Source organism: Lonchura striata, chromosome 7 (genome assembly GCF_050655825.1).
Source record: "Lonchura striata isolate lonStrDom1 chromosome 7, ASM5065582v1, whole genome shotgun sequence".
Taxonomy (NCBI): domain Eukaryota; kingdom Metazoa; phylum Chordata; class Aves; order Passeriformes; family Estrildidae; genus Lonchura; species Lonchura striata.
Genome location: NC_140709.1, coordinates 27,977,792 through 27,993,216, shown reverse-complemented (window position 1 = coordinate 27,993,216; position 15,425 = coordinate 27,977,792). Strand labels below are relative to the sequence as shown.

At 46.4% G+C, this 15,425-nt stretch overlaps 1 protein-coding gene across 2 annotated transcripts in view; it reads left to right on the top strand.

Annotated features, from left to right (window-relative positions):
• Positions 1 to 15,425, top strand: part of PLCL1 (phospholipase C like 1 (inactive)) — a 225,521-nt gene that overhangs the window by 177,829 nt on the left and 32,267 nt on the right. The window contains exon 6 of one of the 2 annotated variants that reach the window (XM_021555431.4): positions 1,971 to 3,726. The exons of the other annotated variant lie outside the window; for it this stretch is intronic. Coding sequence (XP_021411106.1) covers positions 1,971 to 2,153 — 183 coding nt within the window. The 3' untranslated portion in view covers positions 2,154 to 3,726. Of the gene's footprint in view, positions 1 to 1,970; positions 3,727 to 15,425 lie in introns of those variants that run through there. 2 annotated transcript variants of the gene reach the window in all.

Here is a 15,425-nt window from a genome sequence, read left to right as displayed (position 1 = left end):
CCAAACTATTTAAAACTGCATTTGTGCAGTTTGAAGAGATGGAAGATGTATTGAGGAGAAACCTTGAGACTCTGATAACATTATCATGTAGTTAATGATACGTACTTTGTTTATTTGGTGGTGTTGTCTCTGTCACTACAGCACCAGCAATATTCCTCTGCCATTTGCAGACAGGGAGGGACGCCAAAGTGGGCCGGGTGCTCCAGGAAGCTCTGGAGCTCTTGAATTCCTGCCTACTGTCTTTAACCATAAGCAAAACCTCTGACATAAAAGTAAGTTCAAAGCTATGAAAAATATCTGCTGCATAATTTATTCTTGTTTTGTTTTTCTACACTGTGCCTGCTGACTGGATCCCAAGCTCTTTGTCTGTTATTCCCTGAACTGTCATGCTGCTGAGACACAAATCCCTTCAAAAGAGCTTCATAGCAAATAGCACAGAGCTGCTCACGCAGTCCCAGTGCTTTTTGTTATTCTCACACTGAGTTGTATTCTCAGCATCTAGATGGTGATTTGCATCGTTCAGCAGGGACAAATTTGTGACACCAGGAGATGAGGCAATCATGTTCTCAGGCACAGGCTGTCGTCCCTGGATGACGTGGTGTCCCACGTGGTGTTTACCAGTGCAGCAGCCTTGCAAGCCACCATTGTTTCTTGGTTATGAACACTGTGTACAGGGGTTCAGACCCTGTGAGTCCAGTGCCAGGCACTGGCAAAAAGGAAACTCTGGTCATTGGTGTAGGATAAATCCTTCCTCTTAGCTCTGGGGAAAGGGAGAACAGAGATGCTTCTACTGCTGGAAAGTGTCACACTGTGACTCATCCAACACATCTGATTTGTTTGGAGAGCCCAAGGAGGGACAAGTGATCAGTCACCCCTCCAGTGAGCCCAAGGTCCTGCTGTAGTGTCTCTTGCATCCTGTGAGGCCCATCAAAGTACCTGTGATTTGCAGGTGATCAGGCTGGGTGGCAGGGATCTGAATGTGACATTTCAGTCAGTGGAGGTATTCCTTACGAGTGTAACCAGCTGCATCATGTGTTGTACTTCAAGCTGTACTTGGGGTGACATTAGGAGAAGAGGAGCTCAAGTTCTTACTGATACTGAGTTTTAATAACCAGATGCATCTCCTGGCTTTTATTTATTTGTATCCTGTAGCTGCAGAATCTTATAGCTTCACAGCACTTGAGATAGCAATATTGCATAAATATTCATTTTGGCATTTCTGAATCCAAACTCCTTAATACAAATTTCATGTAACACATTTTTCCTGATTGTTACAAATCGGATTGATATCCTGTTAGTCACCTCACATTTACATGCTCTGGGAAGATACATAAGCAGCGTGTTCATGAAATCTCAGTCCCATTTGTCTTCTGGAAGGTCCCAAACAAAATGGTTCAGAAGGGCTTACTGGAGTGCTATGGGATGATGTTGTTTCATATGGGCACAACTTGGCCTGCTCTGCTCAAGGAGAGCCCAAGGCTGGGTATCAAATCCAGGTGGAAGGAGGGGTGGGTTATCAGGGTCTCTCAGCTCCTAAGGGGCCCCTGGCTGGGAACATGCAGCCATTGCCATGGGGGATCTGATGCCAGGGAGCAGGGAGGGAGCTTGGGGAGAGAGGTGCCATGTGCCAACACTGGCAGCCCTGGCCCTGGCAGGACCTTGCTGTTGACTATGGAAGAGGAAATGCCTTCTCCTGCAGCCTCCTTCTGTTCAGGCCAAAATTACCTCCCAATGCTGGTGAGGAAGTGGGAGGAGTCTGGTGCCTGTCCCACCCTGTCCAGTGTTGGCTGCTGCCTTCCTCACTGTGCCAGCACCAAGCTGCAGGAGGGGCTTCAGTCCCATTTCCAGGGGCAGAGATGATTTGAGATGGGACCTGGGACCTGTAGGGACACAGGAGCAATATTGCTGCTTTTGGTCCTGAGTGATGTGTGCAATCCCTGACTCTGTCCTGCATGTCTGTGCATCCCCAGGGCCAAGGAGATCTCCTGAAGAACGCCAAGAACGAAGCCCTGGAGAACATGAAGCAGATCCAGCTCGCGTGCCTGTCGTGTGGACTGAGCAAAACTGGGAGTGGGCAGGCAGATGCCAAGGCAAAACGGTGCCTCGAGGCAATACAGGAGAAGGATACTGGAGATGAGAATGGGAGGCTGTGAGGAGAGGCAGAGCTGTCACATTTGTCACAGATTTCAATAAGTCTAAACTATTTTTTTAAAGCGTTTAAAAATTCACACAGGAGTGCCCTCTACAGGGTGTGATAGTATTAAAATCCTCACAATGTCAGTATTTTAATGCAGTTAATTTATCCAAGTTAAACTCTGGTAGTGAGATTTCTAATGAAACCAAGCTGTCTGTATGCAAGTGTGTGTGTGTGTGCACACATGCAAATCCTGTAGACACCCTTTCATGCATTACATTAGCCATTTGCTAATTTATTCCTTTGTCATCTTCGAATAGACCTGTTCAGTCTGAAGATCAAAACAAATTGAGAGCACTTGTATCAGTTTTGGGCTTTACTTTACTCTCCCACTGTTATCATTTTACTTATAGGTTATATTACTGTTATGCTGTTTAAACAAACAGACAAAACACAACAAATTTCACTGACAGCTGTTTTTGTGAGGACATAAGTGGTGGTTTGCTGCAGACCCTGAAGGTGATTTTTAGTGAACAGCTACAGCCAAGTAAACAGGATATGAAATGCTAAGAGTTGCTAGATAGATTATCAGTAGATTTGAGGTGTATTTTTCGCTGAATTTAGCAAAATGCTCTTCAGGGTTAACCCAGACAACACATACTAATGTAAGAACTAGCTAATTTAATTTATTCCAGCAAAACATTGCTACCTTGTAGATCTGCAAGACAGCTACAGTCTTTGCTGATAGGCATTAACTTGAGTAGTAATGACCATAGCTAGCCAGCCCTGTAATTATGGGGAGAGCTGTGAATACCCTTTGGTGGTCATGAACGCTGAAGGTGACCTTCAGGCTGTTCTGAAACAGCCAGAGATGCCAGTATTAAAAGGAAGGTTTTCCAGATTTCACAAAATGTGAGCTTTAGTGCAAGATGTGAGAGAGGTCAGGTCTTGCTTGCCGCCTTCTTCGTAGATTTTGGAGTCAGCTGGATGAAGCAAGCAAGCTCTGGCCTAATGTTTGTGTGGTTAAAATCATGCTGTTCTAGAGATTTAAAAGCAGGGCTGAAGAACTGCTACAGGTGTCGTGTAGAGAAATAGCTTGGGGAAAACCAGGTTGCCAGCATTTTTGTGCAGCTGCTACAAATATCCTAACACATGTCATATGTTTGGGGAAGTTCTGAGAATTGGCTGCCTCTTTGTGCCACTGTAGAAAGGAGACAGAGAATGTCCTGAAGCAATGCATCCTCGTTCCTCCCGATGTCCAGTCCACCTGTGCTCACAACATTCATTTCAATTGTTTAAGTACTGTGCTTGAGTGGAATATTTGTGTTATCTTTAACAGGACTAAGTGTTTTATGGTTATAAAAAGACTATATTTATTTAAAGCATTGCTTTTATTTTTAAAAGCTACTTTTTAAATTAATTTGATTAACAAATATGCTAATTTTCTGAAGTTAACAAAAAGTAATTGCTGAAAGTTTGATCATTGGACACTCTTATATAGTTATTGTGTTAAGTTATTTTTGACTTCTTAATAACACTATTATGTTCATGTTGCACATTACTGAGAGAGTAAAGCTATGAAACAACTTTGACCATGATTTTGCAGTGATTTTACGTGATCCTGGATAAAGGTGGGTGAGAGTGGGTAAGTTGCTTTGAGAGAAGGTCCTGCTCTAACAGCAGCTGTGTTATTGCAAAGGTTATAACTCAAGTGCCTTAAATACCATGTCAGTAAAATTTGCCATACTTGTTCAGATCCAGCCTTAAATGCTCTGTTTGTCTCTCCATTAGATTATGAATGTGTGTTCAGAGTTCACTGAGCTCTGGAGAAGTGTATTTTGTGTTTCAGGCAGGGCATAAAGCCCATATTAATGGTGTAAGTGTGCATATTCACGTTTTGCTCTCTTGGGTTATGTTTGTACAAAAACAACACTTGGCCTTCACTACGTAGAGTTAGGGACTATGGAAACCATTACCCCAGCATCATCAGCTGCAAAGGATCAGCCTTTGGAAAGCATCCCTCTCCAAAGGGAGGGGTTGCTTCAGGAAGGGTGAGTGGCTTGCCTCTTGGTGCTTCATTTAAATCTATAAATATCTTGATTTCCTCAATCTAAAAGGCTATCCTAATGTCTGTACATGAACTGCTGGCAAAATACCTTCTCTGATGTTAGGAACAAATGAACATGAAATTAGAGACTGAAGGGCTTTCTTTCTCTGCTCATATGTAGAGGGGATGCTACACAGCTCTCACTCTGGATGCATTAGGAGAACTCAAAGTGGCTGGATAGAAATCCCATAGCATGCACACACACCTTTCATACCTTGTTTAGTATCTGTGTCATGTCCTGTGCCAAGGTCATGCATTCTGTGCCAAAATACAGGAGGAGAGAATTCGGGGCACCCTGGATTGCCCTGGGCTGTTGGGACTATTTGTGGTGCTGGCACCCAGAACCCTGCTACTGGAGCAGCTCCACCCTTCCTCCTGCACCAAGGGAGGGGCTGGCAGCAAAAGCTCATCTCACCTTCCTCTGAGCTCCTTTGAAATCACTGGGAATGGAAGTGAATGACTAAGTGGCAGTTGGTGTAATAAAAATCCAGCCTTGAGGGAGAACACGTGGAAAAATCATATCCAGCATCAGCAACAAAAACACAGAGGGGACTGAGTGCCTGGCCTTTTTGGGAAGTTTTTCATGGTGTGCCTGGCTTCTTGCAATGGAATAGTCTTCTCTGGGCCCTCTGCTGGTATGATTTGCCTGATGTCCCACATGAATGGCTGGATATTATCTGTATCACTTCTATGGAAGTTATGTCAGGAAGGGGTTAGAGACGTTTGGAGTTGCTTTCAGTGGAGTTGAACAACTAGAAATCAGAGAAGCTCTCAGGGGCTGGTGTGGGGAGCTGTTTGCCAGCAGGGAGCACAGGAGTGAATCTACCCGAGTTCTCTCTGCCACTGAGTCCTCCATCTTTACAATATTTGTTTTCTCTCTGTCATTCTCTCAACTGTAAGATAAGACTGATGATGTTTTTCTTCCCATGAACAGATTAATTATACATTTCTGGAAAACCTTTGAGTTTGCTCTTGCTCTCAGGAGTACAACCAGGCACTGTAACACCAGTGACTGCCAAATCCTTCCACTGCTGGTGAGCACAGGTGAGACAGAACGTGTGGGAAGGGCTGAGCCACTACACAGTCACCACTCCCAAGGGCCTCAGTTCCTCCAGGGATCAGGGATGTCTTGTCTGCATGTTTGTGTGTCTGACCCCTACCAAACTGCAGCTTTGGTCAAGTGTGGCAGAGGGCCAGCCACCTCACAGGTGTTAAATTCCTGCATGTTTCCCAAGCAAGGATGGGGCAGGAGCTCAGAGAGGCCCCAGCATGGGGCACAGGGCTACAGTGTGACCTGCACGTGTAGAGGGTACACTGGGGGCCATGAGAAAAAAGATGGTTTCACTTGGATTTTGCTGCTTATATATGCATGCATGAAGGAATCCAGCCATGGAGCATGGGAAGAAGCTGAATTAGTCCATCTGTTCACAAACCTGATTAGTCTTAAATCAGCAGGAATAGTTTTTACCAAATTTAATGTGCTGACATGACCAGTAGGACTTGACCCCTTTCCCCTCCCTTTCCTGAATTCTGCATGACTTAAAGTACTATGCTGTTCCACTGCTTTCTGTAGCATTTTTCATGTATTTAGTTCCCTGTTTTTAAAGGGATAATGCAGCTTCCCAGTGCAAAGAAGGTGAAAGTTTTGTTCCTCTTCCTATCCCAAAATAGATTATCAGATAATTGCATGCTTAGAGAGCGCTTTCCTGTATGATATGCCATCTCTCCCATCTCTCAGTTCAGACTAAAACATTAGGTCATAGCCTTCTTGGCATTGGTCCCACTCCTACAGGATTAGACAGCAGCCTCAGGCAGGGCACTAACTCAGGAAGCTTCAGAAAAAAAAAGGTGAGGGGATCACAGGAGCAGTGTCTTCAGGTCTCCACCACTTGCTGTGGGGCTGAGCATGGTGGCCCTGGCTCATATCTCAGCAGCAGTAGGTGAAGTACACATTCAATAAAACCAGGATTTGGTTCTTTTTGGCCCCTCTCTCTGCCTTAGGTAGGCATGAAAATCCAATGCTACCATAATATTGTACCAGTGAAGCTGTCTTCAAATTGCCACACCAAGCAAAGGGCAGCTGGGGAGCACTGCTGGGATGTGTTTCATAGGCCCAAAGTGTGAGTGCTCTTTAAGACTCTTCTGGCACAGTTCTGGCAGGTTGCCTTTGCAAAGTCTCAGAAATGCTAAGCAGTCTTGCATTTGCTTTCCACAGCAAGTCCCTGAAAAAATGTTTCCTTTCTGAAGTGATGTTGAGGGCTTTGTGAGTTCAGTAACCAAGATGTGACTGACCCAGCCAGAAATGTGATGTAAGTTCTGTCTCACCAGCTGTTCCTCTGCAACAGAGAGTACTGTGTGAACATGCCCCTGATCAAGCAGGTCATGTTTTAAATGAGGATGTTACACTCTTCCTGATTATTTGAAGCACTTTATGAATAAATTGCTTTTGCAGAAAATACTCATGGAGTAATTCCAAGAAAACATGCAGACATCAAATTCTCAGCAGACAAATTTTTAACAGGAGACAGTGTTGTGTTTGACAGCTGTTTGCTGTGCACAGTCCACGCCACCCTCCTCTGGGAACTGGAAGAAAAATGAATGATTGCAAAGGCAAGTTTGAGTTATTGATGATGTTAGAAGATTTTTCCTTGTTAAGTTTCACAGCAGAGACTCATTCATTTAGAAAGACATGAGTGTAGTAGAATTGGGAAGCATATGTGATACTTGAGGCCAAAAGTGTGCTTGGAGAGGAAGTGGCATGTTGAGTGTGGGCCTGTGCATGGGGGAGCACTGGGTGAGAGCCCAGGAAGAGCCATCAGCCCCCCTGCAGTGGCAGAAAAGGGCTGTTTGGCCAGGGAGCAGTTTGGTAACTGGTGGGGGTTGGTTTGCACCAGCAGAAGTTTGCAGAGACCTCAGTGAGGGCTGGAGGTGTGATGGCAGTTTGGCCCATCCCTGGCCCATGGTTTACTGAGGTGGGAGAAGGAGGATTAATCTGGCTTGTTTGGAAGCACATATGGGGAGAATGGAGGCTAGAGGTGAATTATTTGTATGCATCCTCACATAGCGTCTGATGAACCAGCTGCACGTAATGCAATTAAAAACAAGATAGAAATGATGGTTTGGACACCAGGAGCTGCTGTGATTATGATGCTGAGGGATGGAGAGGGGAGCTTTGCAGTTGCAGCATTAGTTTGCCCTGTGTGGGGGAGAAGCTGAGTGCTGCTGTTGCCTCCTGTACCTGGCAAAAAGGGCAGAGTAGGTAGGGGCTGCTGCTGTGCTTCATTGCTGGGTCCTCTCAGGGTGGAAGGTGAGTGTGCTGGAGGGGCAGTAACAAAGCATTGAAGAACATACCAGTATTGGCAAGTCCATTACCTGCTGGTGTTGATGTACTCTGCCTTCAGGATTCACCAGCCCTGACTCAGCTGTGCTTTGCTGGTTTGCAGCAGCCCTCCTGCACAAGCCTTTGTCCTGCAAAGCCAGGGCAACACAGCTAGAGCTGAGCTGTGCCACCAACTCCCCCCAGACATCTGGTTTGCTCCTTTTCTTTGCATTCCTCGATGAACTCTAGTTTTTATGGAGTCAGAGCAGCACAGAGGAAATGCCTTTGGGCAGGGCCAGTAAGCACCCAGCCCATGGCCACCAGGACCCTTCTCTGGGACGTGTGGGGCTGCCCTGGGCAGGTGGCAGCTCCTTGTGGAGCTCCATCAGAGACTGCCTGGCAAAGCTGTTTTTAGGAGGCTCAGATCAGCCATAGCATGAGGGGGCTCAGCTCCTACCAAAACCAAGCTGTAATTTCACCTGCTGATGATGTGACTATGTTTTGCTGGTATCTTGTCTGTAAGTAACTGGTTATCCACACAAACTGCTCTGCTGATTCTTAGTGAGACCCAGCCCAGCTTTCCACTGCCTTGTCAAGGCAAGCAGTTTTTATCCCAACTCCTGAGGAAGAGGGTGGCAGCACTGTTTCAGGACTGCCAATAGACTGTGGGGTGGAAACAGAGTTACTCTGAAGGATTTGATGCACTGGCCAAGAAAACAATCTAGAGATGTACAGCCACAGGCAGCTGATGATGTGGCAGGGCACCTTTGTCTGATCAGTTGAAACATTTTGGAAGCAACTGAGTGCAGAATTGAATTGTCATCAGAGTAAATGAAAAATGCTGAGTCCATGAGACTGGCTTAGGTTTGCAAACTGTTTGAGGTTGGCTTGGAGTTGCTTCGAGGCACATGCCCCTTAGGGCAAGCAGGAGAGGATCCTGTGTTTCTGGAAAGCCTGTTTTGGTATTTAGGGTCTGAGCAGAGGCAGGACGTGTGCCAGTGACCGCCTGCAATCCAGCAGGCTGGGGGAATTAGCGAACACAGGTGTGTGTTTTTTGGTTACTGATTCTAACTTGATATTTCTTAACAAGGTGATTGCAATTAACCAGTAGCTGTGATTCAGTTGGAATTGCCCCCTCCAGGTCTTGAGGAGGTATGTGAAAACTGATATTGTGGTTTGTCACACTCTTTGTGCATGGAGGTTGTTGGCTGGGGATTTTTTTTTTGTTTACGCTTAAAAGTCACAATTACCATCAAATGAACACAAATATCCACAGGAAAAAATGTTTCTACCAGACATCAAATTAAGGATAGATTAAAGTCTCCAGTGTGGAGTCAGATGGCAGCAGTAGTGAAGACAGAACGGTATCAGTTTTGATTTCTCTCATTATTTGTGTGAATTTGGATGTGAAAATTGACTGAATAGTATTTAGTAATGATGTGTATGGGAAATAGGCTTAGGTCTGGTGAGGAATTTTTATGGGGTAGCATTACACCATGAGGCCTCTGGATCCCAGCTGTACAGCAAGGAAAATACAGCTCATGTGTCCCAAGTTCCTAAGGGAGCAGATAGCTCTACTTCCTGCCCTTTTTTCTGGTAGTGAACAGAGCACAGACAATACTCTGAGCCATATCCTGGGGAGGCTCAGGTGCCTCCCTGTGTGGTACCCTCCAACCACTGGGAGACCCTCAAGGCGGGGCCAAGGGGCTCCAGCTCAGAGAAATGGCACAAACAGCAGCATCTCAGCATGAGGGGGAGAGCAGGGGGAGCATCAGTTTTGGGCATGGGGCTGCTGGCCTTGTGCAAGGCAGGTTTTCCTGGGCAGCTGAACCCTCTCTATTGTCAGTGCTGAAATAAGGATCTTTAGGCAGCCATTTGTCCCACCTGTTTAAGCTATGCACTTCAGGAAAGGAATAATTTTATCCCAACAGTGCCTCTTTCATGCCATATCTTACAAATATTTATAGTGGAAACTCTTAAAGGGAAACCAAACTTTTATCTGCATAAAAGACAGCTGGCTGTGACAGCTTGCCACAAGGTGTACACTTGCACAAGGTCACGTGATGTATCTCTATAGTCATTTGTCAGGTTCTTTGAACAAGAAAATCCAGGGAAGCTGGTGAAGATTCAGGTTACCCTGCAGACATAGGGGCAGATGTTTGCATTTGGCTGCAGTTTGCAAAGAACAGTTTTGTCTTAATAAATGATTGAATCATGAAATGAATTTGCACATCTGCCAAACCAAAGGACAGGGAGAATGAGTGGCCTTCAGTCCCACAGCCCTTGTGCTCACTGCCTCAGGCACTGGGGCCTGAGGTAGACTGTGGCTCTGCCATGGGGGGTCCAGCTGAGAGACCCCCCTGTAGTAAATGCCATATACTCCTGTCCCAAGCAGTCAAAAAGAAAGTCACAGGGAGGAAATGGAGGCCTGTCAGGAAGCTAAAGTGCCACATCTTGCTTTGAGTGGTACTAACATTGCAACCTGGCCCGATGGGAACATTACAATAATCTGCAAGGTACTGCAGTAGGCACAAGGACAGTTTCCTGAAATTTGGGAGGTCAGCACTGGGGATCCTATGGTGTCTCTGCCTTCTCATATAACATGTTTCAGTCCCTACAGTGAGGCAAAATAACCTTTTCCCTTGGACTAGCAATGCTTTTATAGCATATCATGAATCTTCTATTTCCTACTTCACTGAAAACAGTTGCACCTTCTCCTGGGAAAGGGAAATTGATTGTAAGGAGTTCAAAGAACAAAAGCTGAGCAGGTGGCTTTCTAGATTATACAGTTTTCTTGGCAAGAGCTGCTTCTCTGAGCAATGTGCCTGCCTGCAAAAGAGAAACACCAAGAGCTCTCTAATTCCCTGGGACAGGAGCAGAAGCAGCTGGAGAGTGAAGGTTCTACAAAGTGAAGCTGAAAGGATGAATCTGTTTAACTGCACATCCCATTAAAAATGGCGGCTGGACTGAAAATCGCCTCTAACGGCATCCAGAATGGCTGAGACGTCAGACAGGGATTTAAGGCAGTTGCCTGTGTGATTATGTCTGCCAGAGAGACTCAGTGTGGAGCACAGCCCTGCCTCTGCCTCCTGCCAGGCGCAGGGTCAGCCCTGCAGCACAGACAGAGAGGGGCAGTGGGGCCTGGCACGAGCCCTGCTCAGCACTGGGGACGATGCACGGGCACAGGGGAGATGCCAGAGCAGGGTGAGCAGCCTCTGAGCTCGCGCTGTGCTTTAGCAAGTGAATGTCTTCATCTTGGAAAAAGCACCTCAGTCCTGTGAGGTCCCTGCTGAGTGCTTGGTTTGTGCCAGATGGCAGCAGAATAGGCCATAAAAGCACTGTTTCTCTAGTGCCCATTTTCCCAGGAAGAGAGAATTCTGTCCTCTTTTCCTGGAGGAGCTCCTGTGGGACTCCTGGACTCCTGTGGCTGGGACTGTCATTATTTTACTGTTTATTATTTTAACAGTATTGCACCCTGCAATGTTTCTGCTTCCTGCATCGATCAGGTGGGGCAGCTTGGACACACGAGGGACATGGAGGCAGTGCAGAGTTTGGCTGATGGGGACCTGAGGTCTGTGGCACAGCAGGGAAGCAAACTTCTCCCTTGGAATGCACTGCAGCTCTTTGCCTTTCCCATGCAGCCCTGTCCTCTGTGAACTTCCAAGTCTAAGATAAAAGTTTTAACTGCAGGATTAAGCTTTTGTTTAAGACAGATGACCAACGAGATGATGAGGGATAAAGCTAATTAATGACATCAGTCTGTCTTTCATAGACAGGTTGTTTTGTGAGTGATTGGACAGAAACTTTGGAAAGCAGAATTTAAGCAGGCATAAGATTAGCCAAGATTAGTAAGGATTTCTGCTTGGTAGCCTAAATCTAATGTCTTTCAGTTAGTAATCATTCTTTCAGGTCAATGAATCTTCTTTTAAGAAGGAAAAAATACAGGTTGTGCAAGAGAGTTCAAGAGTGTCACTTATCATATGAAAGGGATTTTGAGCTGTTTCCAGCATCTAAACTGCTTCCACCATTTAAGGGAACCTATACTGTTATCTCAGAGGAAGCCAGAGAGACATCTCCTCTTGTGTTATGCTGATGCACATATGGGGAGTTGCCCAAAAATGCTTCAGTCTCTTCATATAATGGTATCTGAACTCATCCTTTAGGACGTGATCACATACTTTTTTTCCACAGAGATTGTTCTATGTGGAAACTCCAACCTGCATAGCCTGAGCACAGGCTGCAGGTCAGCAAACTCCGTGTAGACCAGTGACTATACTTTGCTACAGTGAGAGTTTCGTGCTGAAGGGGAGCACAGAAGACCAAAGGTTTCCTGCAGCTGAAGCACATTCCTACTATGGGTAGGACATCCCTACAAAGGGCTCTGCACTGGTAGTGGTGTGCTGTGAGCTGGGCTGCATGTGTGAGGTGCCTTGTGGGAGGTGCCTTGTGTGAGCCTGTGGGAGGATGGCAAATGGCCTTCATCATTGTGTTCCACTTCCCAGTGAAGGAGGTGAGCCAGACTCAGGTGCCCTGTGTACCCTCACTTCATGGAAAAAGAGGCTTCTTTAACTGTAGATGAGCTGATGGTCTTCAGCTGACTTTGCTTGGCTGGGACAAGTGTCCTTTCATTTGTCATTTAGTGTCATAGGCATTTCATCCCATAGTGGGGTCATTTCTCTATTCATCCTACAGGCTTGATCACATTCTGTTTATTTCCAAGAGCTGAGCTAATGTTGCAGGTACTCCAACCCTGCAGCAGCTGTGAGGCAAGGCCTTCCTTTAAACCTCAGGGACAGATATTTGTGTTAATGTGTTGGAAGTCATGTTTGTGAAGGGTTATAGTGAGCACAAGCAGTGACTGACTCAGCTGCTATGTTGTAACTTGGTTGCCTGTTTGTACACCAAGAAGAAACCTAAATTCCATTCCCCAGTGGTTGAATGGTGTTCAACATGCATGGACAACTAAAATAGCCTAGATCTGAAAGTTAATTAAGATCAACATAATTAAGGTTAAAGTAGTTACGTATATGGATATCTCCAACAGCATTTGATACAGTTCAGCAAATTTCTTTTAAATTTAGGATTTGAGTTAATGGAGACTAAATTTACTGTTTGACAAGTCCTGAACTGGTGAACTGCTCATGGTTTCAGGGCAGCTCCCTTCAGTTTAATGCATGGCTACTGCTCAGCAATGGAAAACTGGCAGCAAGGTGAGAGAACAGGGTGGTTAACTGAAATAAAGAAATTCCAGTCTGAGAGGCTGTGTTTTGTCAGTATAATCCCTCGTGCTTTGGTTGAGCTGTATGGCAGTGGTTCTTTTCCCAGCTCATCCCCAAGGCGCAGATGATGTCAGTCTCCCAGTGGAAAGTTAGCTGGTGCACTGCTGAACTGGGTGGCTGTGTGAGCACAGCAGGGTATTGCACAGTTAGTCCCTAGCAGTATATGTGGTGATGTGCTTTCATCACTCAAGTTTTGCCAAAAGGGAAAGAGGAGCACAGAGGTGCTGGCTGGTGGCCAGGGCTCTCTCAGTTCACCACCCACCAATCCTCCCTGTTCCCAACCTCTGGAGGAGCTGAGGACACCCTGCCAAGCCTGTCCATCATTGACAGATAGCATCTCTCCCTTGCAAAAAAGCAGCCACTGAGGAGGCTGCAGCAGCAAGAGCACAACCTGGGGACCTGAGCCAGCCCATTATCACATTGAGGGATGGGACTTCCTTAGTGCCTCCATCTCCTCTGGCACCATGGTGAGAGCAATATCTCCTATGCCTCTGTCAGGTGAACTTGGCTGCTTCCCATGGCCTCTGGAGAACAGAGGCCATTTTCATGCCTTCATCTTGGAGGGAGGTTGGGAATAGCATAGATACACCTCAGCCTGGGAAGCTTTACTCTAGGTTTTGTGGGGAAGCACATTTTTCAGCCTGGAGTTTTGGGTTTTATACATTGTTCATCCTGACCCACTGCTGCACTGGCAGCCTGGCCTCTGTTTGCGTGAGCAGCTGAGAGATTTCCTGTGCTAACTGAATGTCCTCCCAGCTCTCAAGGGGCTGTTCATCTCTCTGCTTGCTAAAGCTTTTGCATTTTGTTTTCTTCTGAAGGAGAGTTTGATGGTGCAAACCTCTCTGTCACTCTACTGAAATTGAGACAAGCTGGAGAGCCCATACCACATAGACAGGTAAGGTGGTGAAATGAGCCCTTTCTGTGACCTATGTCAAGAGAAGTCACTGGAATCAGTTTCCACTCTTGTAAATCATGAGGGCATGTGAATGACTGCTGACTAACAGAAGGGAGAGGAGAAGAAACTGGAGGCCTGGCATAAACACACTATGTTTCCATTCTGTGGAGAGTAACTTGTACTGTGACTGTTTGGGAAATAAGGAGTGAATTTCTCACCTTGACTTCCGGATTGTACGGTTGAATCCTTCCTGGATTGGGGCAAAGCTGAACAAATGTGATTAGTTTGAATCCAATCTACCTTTTCATTGTACTCTGATGCAGACATGAAACAAGTTGTACAGCACTGGCATGATCTTCAGCCTGCTAATTTTTTCAATATTTATTTTACATTGTTTCAGATGCGCTTAAGGGAATATAATTTATTCACCACCCATCTGGCATCTTTATCTGAGCTTAATATTCATCTGCGGTTTGAGTAAAATGAATATTTCATGCTTTAAATTATGCATGTACATTATGTATGATGCCAGCAGTGCTGGCATCTCAGGCTCAAAGATCTGTGCAGTTACCTGAGTCTCACACATTTTTTGGTGTCTCCTATTAGATGATGGGGAATTTTTGCTGGCCTGCCAGAAGCTGTGCCTGGCTACAGCAGATGGCGTCCTGTAGGATGCAGAGGGGAGGCTAGCAGAGCTGATCTGAGCTGGGAACTCAAGAGCCTTCTCCTTGAACAAAAACTGTGAGCCCTTTGTTTTCCCCTTCAGATCAGTGGACTTTGCTGCTCCTCTTCCAACTCCATTTTCCCCTGGTTAGCAATTCCCTGACTGTGCTTTCTATGTTTTATTCTCCCCTCTCCCTTTCTTCCCTTCTTTCCTGGTGAGCACGGTGCTGCTCCCTGGCAGTTGCCATAGAGATAAACCCTTATCTCTGCCTCTGGTTTTCTCTTCTGCCCCTCTGGCAGAGCCAGTTGCATAATTCCAAATGTGCCAGCCTGCCCTGCTCCTGCCAGGTGAGCAGGCTGTCCTGCAGAATGATGAGCTGAGTACCCCTGTCCTGGAGGGATGCCTGAGCCACTAGATTGTACTTCAGGCTCCCAGGAAGCTGCACTGATTGGTGCAGTGTAGTGAAGGACACTGAATCTCTAAGTAGTGCTGTGGCAGGACTGGACCCAGAGGCTCCTACTGGCTCCCCAGCTCTGTGCCTTGAAATCTCACGAGACTCCTGTGGCTCCATGTGACTGGACACCAGTGGTTGTTTTCCATGGGGAGAATCCCAGTGTCTCAGGGTCAGCTCAGAGGTGCTGTTTGGACCTCCAAGGGCAGCCAGAGTTCTGGTTGTTTAGTCCAGGAGAAATCCTGTGACATTCATGATTTCAGGAGGCGGCGCCCCACTGTCAGCCACGTGTGACTGGATGCAGGTGGTGGCCATTTTCCATGGGAAAAAAAACTCAATCCACCTTCTACCTTCATGTTGCCAGAGGCCCTCATCTCCTTGGGTGCAATGGCCAGAGCAGTGCCAGTGTCTGTGAACAGTGGAGTGCCATAAACCTCTGCTGGGTGGGGTATGCAGGAGAGAGGCAAAGAAGGAACAAGGGACATCATCAGGGTCAGTCCTTTCATTTTCCCCCCTCAGTGCCCTGGTGTGACTTCAGGTTGCTGCCATCTGTAGCTGACTCATAGCAGCACTGAG